Here is a 6,499-nt window from a genome sequence, read left to right as displayed (position 1 = left end):
TTCTTGCAAATCTTTCCCTCTTTCTGGAAGTCCTTATCTATGGTTCTCTCTACATTTATGAACACCTATGTTACACATGCTTTTATTTCTTTTTGCAAATTTTCTCCAGTGCACTTTTTTTCTCATCATGCATCAAAAAATCTTAAATATTATGAAGTTTCCAGTTCTTTATAACCCTTCCAGATCTCTTCTGTACATAGTGGTTTATATCTCTTTTTTTCCTTCCTTCTTTCTAAGGAAGAAGAAATCTGTCTAAGCTGCTGTCTGATTTTATGCTATTAGAAGTAGACATGAAGACACCATGTTCTGGTGCTGAGACAGATAGTTTAGATAGATAGATCGTTTTTTATAGTTAACCATGAAAAAGTCTTAAACTACTGCGAGCTGATGTGCTTAGGGCTGTTGTCTTTCAAAATATTCAGTGCTGGCTTGATGCAAATAACAGGAGGGGATATTTCTGCGTTCCCCACGCTTTTTCTTAACTATCTTTATTTCTTCAACTTCTTTGCCTATACTACTGAAATCTTCATATACTTTCTATATTTTCCAAAATTATGGCATAGTTAAGCAAGGAGGTACAAAGTTTTTCTTACGAACTCACTCCAGCTCATATACATAGTTTTGGTTATTTGTTTAGAGGATGGGCATGTCAGAGCAGCCTTTGGTGCAAATTGTTGCATTTTTGCTCACATTGGCAGCATGTGCAAAGAATTTCCATACAAATCCTATTTTTCTGTATTTAATATTAAAAGTTATTAAAACAGACCCTAGAAGAACAGCCTATACCATAGCCCAGAATTTAACTGCTTTTTTCAGTTTCAGACTTTTTCAGTCTGGCATTGTAAAATATTTTTCTTGAAGTAAAAGGAGCCTCTCCCTCAATTACAGTGGAAAATTTCTATTGTTTTTTAAGTTGCTTTTGAAGCACTTAATATAGAAGAGTTTGTCATGTTTGTGCTCAGGGGGAGACTCAGTGTCATGAAGTCTCTGAGGGAAAATGGTCGTCTTTAGAATAGGAGAAAATGTCAGAGGAGAGAATACATCGGTGTAAAAAATTCAGCAAAAACAATACAGTCTTTTTAAAACTAGCTCCTCGCGGTATTTTTTAAGGTCAAAACCAGGCAACCTGATATGATTGATTAGTTTGTTTTATTCTACATATAAGTTCTGAGCTAAATTACAAACAAAAATGATTTGGCAGGCAGCATGATAATTGCACTCAGAAATTTTCTTATTCAGAAAATTTGAGGGGAGACATTTTGGCAGAAATCTACATCTAAATGAGCAAATTTCACAATTTACTACTTCCATAATGTTTTGTGAATATTGTACTGAAATCATGCCTGTGTCTGGAGCAATTTAACAACCTCAGCTCCAGACAATGTCGTCTTAACGTGGAAGAGTTTATACAGCACTTGCTCCATCTTCTGTCTGGCCTAAACCAACATTATTATTCCCTTCTTTCCTGGGCTTTAAAATCAATCATTTCAAGAGGTGAAAGAAGTAATGGCAGCCCTTTAATAAGGCCTTGCTATTTCTTTGGCTGGAAATGAAGATTAAGGTTCTTTTCCATAAGGAAATAGTGAAAACAGTGTGAGGATGCAGTGAACCTATTTCTTCATGCAAACCAATAACAGGAGATACACAGGCTGCCTTCAGAATAGTCCATTTCCAAGCCAGCACCCTGCACAAATGAGCTCACAAGGGGAAGGCTCAGATCCAACCAAGGCCTAATTATGAGGGTTTGTGAGGAGCACTGGCTCTTTGGAGGGGCTGAGATGACCCATAATGTTGATTGTTTCAAGAAAAAATAAAGAAGAATTTTAAGCAGGCGGTTTTGGAGGAGAAGCAAGTATGTAGCTATGTTATAGCTTGTCAGCAATAACATACCTCCCAGAAAGAGCTGACCGGCATGAGATCCCATTTATTCAGCACTTGGAAAACGGACGAGAGCTCCTGGAATATCGGTGTGCATTTGGTCTGACTCCCTTAGGGGATTTTTACCAAGGAGAACTAAAGGTCCAGAATAGTATGAGATAATCAGAAATGTGTTTAATAGCTGGTCTCCAAACAGGTTTTTCAGTTTGAGGATCACTAAGAGCTTTCCTGGGGAGAGCGGTAGAGGGTTGTGGCCATCCCACCTGGAGCAGCTGTGTAGACAACTCCTCCTCCTCCCTCTGTAGGTGATATACTGGGTTTGTAACAGGGATGCTTGGGGCTGCCAGGGAGGGAGTGTCCACGCATATTCCACTGCAGACCATGCACCCAACATAGTCTGAGTAAGCGTGTGGGAATCTGGTCTTTCATAGTAGGGTTCATAAGTAGGTGAACTCCATTTTCATGCCACCTTCAGGCTTGGTGACAGCCCGGTATCCCCTGGCCGCTGCTATGTAGCCTGTCTCCAGCTCATTCCTACAGTTTGTCTGAAGTCTGCTAGATCAGGCTTGGCAAAGAGGGGTGTATTCTTGATCCCCTTGCATGTGACACTGAAGTTTCCTGCGGGTGAGGGAATGAATGTTGCTACTCTAGGGAAGAGGATTCTCTTCAGAAGAGATGAGGAACAAACCAAAATCTACCAAGAGGAAAATGTCCATCTCTCAGGAGTGTTTGTGGGGGGAAACTAGGATCTTAGACTGCTTTCATAGCCTGTGGTAGAAAAGAATAACTCAGAGCATGAGGATGGATGGATGGATGGCTACCACCTGCCTTCAGAGGTCTACACCACAACCTGGACGAGTGTGCTGTTACGTGCTGATTATAGAGGCAGTTTATAGTACCTAGGTTTGAAAATGAGGTGCCTCCAGACAGTATGCAATTCCATCAGTCAGCCTTTCTATCTGCATATTTATCAAAAGGTTTCAAGGCAAACAAACAAGATTTTGCTACAAAAGAAATTTCCCAGCCATTCTGAACAACTTAAGAAGGAACTCAGGAGATGCAATTTTGTTTTTCCTCAGCCATATTAGAGAAAGGGAAGATGACTTTGCTTTTTTGCCTGCAGCAGAGCTCTTTCCTGGTAGACCAAATGAAAGACTTTTCCTTCTGCCTTATCAGGTATCAAAGGTGGTTTATGCAACATTTCTCATCATGCTAGAGTTTTCCTCTTCTCAAAGATGATGCAGTGAGCAGAACTGACAGGACTTGTCTGGGCTCTGGTCTGAATTATTGGCTATAATTGGTACGTCTGTCCCTTAGCTCCACCTGTGTTATCTGAAGCATTACAGGTTTGAATTCTTAAAACTGTATAATCTGTTTATTTGGGGATGATGTTTCCCCCTCTGTTTAGAATATCTTGCTCCTCTTCTCACATGAGTAAAAAAACCCGAGAACTAGATAATTCATTAGACAAATAATGAAGTACTTTTTTGTTCTCCCATAAGAGGTTTTGGTTTGATTCACTAGTTTTCTCTCTTCCTCCTGCACTCAGAGGTTACTCTCTGTTGACATAATCAAGATACCTAACCAAAGAGATTTAGTCTTAACAGGAATAGCTGACTTGGAACTTAAGTAGCTAATGCATACAAGCTTGAGAAGATCCAGAAGAGGTTGTAGGGCTATTTTTTCTGGAACGGGAATTTTGCAGCTGCTGTTAGTAGGAGTTCAGTATGACGCTTACCTGTTCTCTTATCCACACCTTACAAAAATGACTTTAGGGTACACATAAAGACACCTTCTGGTTAAAAACCATGAGAAGAAAAGACATAATTTTACTCCACCAGCAGCAGTTGTGGGTGACACTTTGCCTATAGAGCCAAAAGCTATCTGGGTACCCTTCAAACTTGAAGGGTCAATGCTCAACAAACCCCTCTTGCCCCTCCACATTCGTAATGGATCTTGTCTGCTTCAAACCTGTCATCTTGAGCAATTTAATGGTTAATCAGCTCCATGGACCTCTTCACAGGGGCCTTGCAGACATTATGGGTTATGGTCTATGGTTTATAATGACTGATACATACCTTCTAGCAAAAGAGCAGAAGTTCCTGTTCCAACTGCAGGATTTACGGAAGGTGGAAACTGTAGGCATCAGTGTCCTCATCTAGGGTCTGCCCTGATTCTAACTGGCCTTTGAACAGGAGTTCACAGGAAAAGCTAATTTTTTCACGTTGGAAAGACTGCACAAAATCAATTTCTAAACACTCCTCTTGCAGCTGTTTTTGGACTTGCTACAACAGCCCCATTACAGTGGGAATGTACAGCCAAAGTTCTTGGCCTGAAGGGGCAGAGCCAGAGTGTAACTGTGATACAGCATCAGGTCACAAAACAGGCAATAAGGAGAATTCAGTTAGTGTCTAATTATTGCATTCAGTTTTGTTCTGAATGGTCTTGAAAACATTGCCTCTAGTGAAGAAATAAGCTCTGTACAAGTAGAGGCGGCCTTTTGCTTAAAGGCTAGGCAGGCTTTGGCTCTTTTCTCTGGTTTTTGGTGATGTTGGCCTCAAATTGCCTTGTTATTCCTATCTGTAGACCAGTGATGATAATGCCCTTACATTTTAAAAAAGTTTGAGGTCTGCTAATGAGGTATACTGTATATAGGCTTTATTAGTGTTCTTGTTTGTAGAATATTACTATACACAGAGTTGTAGCAATGTGACTTCAGAATATGTAATGTAATTATTTATGCTGAGTATAAATACCACCATGCAATACTGTCTGTGCTGTGATAAAATGACATTATGCTGCTCTGACATTTACCAAAAAAGCCTCCTTTTTCTATATTGCATTTGCTATGTCTCACTGATGTTCTGCTACAAAATGAAGGTAATGGATGAAAGGACAAGAAAAGCATTTTGATTTTATTTTCTTAAAAAATGAGATATTTGGTATTAATAGGAGCTTTTCCCTTCAAAACCAGGCTGCATATCAGTTGTTACACAGTTGCTGAACTTTCCTGCAGTCATGTTCAAAGGAAAATTATTAGGCAGAAAAGCCATAGGGTGAAGAAGATGAAATTATATTTTTCTTGTGGCAGTATGACTCAAAAGTATAATTATTGTTTATCCTTTGAGGACATCATCAGTGTTGATAAATACAATTACTTTGTTTGCCACCCCTTGACTAATTCTTAAGGTTTTAGGCAGTCAGCAGTGGACCTAATGTGTTTAACTTTGTAATAAGGAGAAACAGAAATTGTCAATTAAATATTTGATCATACTAATGCGTGCTAGTGGTATAGTGCTTACCTTACAGTAAAATAATCTACTGAAATCTGTCACTAAATATTAGATGATTCCAGCTGAAAGGTGCCTTACAAGGTCATGGTGGATTTCCAAAACAGATTTGCGCCAGCTTAAATAAGTACATTCCTGAAGTTGAAATTTTATTTTTCTCTTTTTGCAGGGATCCCCAGAATTTGTATCCCCCTGAGGTCAGCAATGCAAAGCTTCAGTATGCTGGTTGGGGTCCAAAAGGGCAACAGCTGGTAAGAGAAAGAACAAGTGTGCAAATGAACTTAGAGACCATGCTGCTATTGTTTGGAAGTAAAGAAAGAATAATTCTTTATTGACTAGTTTCTTGAAATCTGCGTGGTACCTTCTAGCATCTTTATTTGGATTGTTTTATCATGTAATTTATTTATAAAATTCCCAAATATATAAATTTATTACAAAGTAATTGTGTCTAAAAATGCAGAGAAAGAACACTTTCTGAAAGCTTTTTGAGAGGATGCACCTGCTTCTCCCAATGTTGGACACCGGACAGATTATAGACATAATAGACAGTATGATTTAGTTAGCATATCATTGCTTCACAGGGGTGTCTTTAGACTTACAAACTTGGCACTAGGGATATTTTAATATTAGCAGCCCTGTTTGGAGAATGCATCTCTCCAGAACAGAGTTGCCCTGCATTTGCCCTGTAGTTATTTCCAAAATGGAAAAATGTAGAAGTGTATTCTGGAAAGTTTTCAGAGCAGGCTTTAAAAAAAACCACTTGTCAGGGATTCATTGTGTTTCATGGAGCCTTTCATACTGCAACAATCCTGAAATCTCCAGTGTTTTGTCCCTCGGCCACTGCCATCTTGGATTTCCCATTTTTTAGAGCACGTATTTCCTGGCCAAATCCCCTGGCTTCATTTCCTGGTGCAAATCCAATATTAAGATTTTGCGTATGCCAAACACTCTCGTTCTACTGTAACAAGAAAAGAAAAAGTGTCAACTTCTTTTTGATATAGAATTTTTATACCAAAAAATGAGATTTAAAAGCTCATTATCTGAGAAAATCTGGCATATGTCTCCTGTCCCCAGTGCTCTCTTGGGGATTTTTTGTCTGTGTCCTTAACTAGATTGTTTTTGTACTGTTTAATATCTTCATCAATGACATAGACAGTGGGATCGAGTGCACCCTCAGCAAGTTTGCAGATGACACCAAGCGGAGTGGTGCGGTCAACATGCCAGAGGGACAGGATGCCATCCAGAGGGACCTGGACAAGCTGGAGAAGTGGGCCCGCGTGAACCTCATGAGGTTTAACAAGGCCAAGTGCAAGGTCCTGCACCTGGGTCGG

At 39.5% G+C, this 6,499-nt stretch overlaps 1 protein-coding gene across 1 annotated transcript in view; it reads left to right on the top strand.

Moving 5' to 3' along the window:
* Positions 1-6,499, top strand: part of DPP6 (dipeptidyl-peptidase 6) — a 268,280-nt gene that overhangs the window by 152,152 nt on the left and 109,629 nt on the right. Inside the window, exon 7 of the mRNA XM_009322491.1 lies at positions 5,338-5,419. Within this exon, the coding sequence (XP_009320766.1) occupies positions 5,338-5,419 (82 nt within the window). The remainder of the gene's footprint in view (positions 1-5,337; positions 5,420-6,499) is intronic.

This window comes from Pygoscelis adeliae, unplaced genomic scaffold, assembly GCF_000699105.1.
Source record: "Pygoscelis adeliae isolate BGI_AS28 unplaced genomic scaffold, ASM69910v1 Scaffold123, whole genome shotgun sequence".
Classification (NCBI taxonomy): Eukaryota; Metazoa; Chordata; class Aves; order Sphenisciformes; family Spheniscidae; genus Pygoscelis; species Pygoscelis adeliae.
Note: the sequence above shows the minus strand (reverse complement) of the source record. Positions and strands in the feature narration are given on the sequence as shown.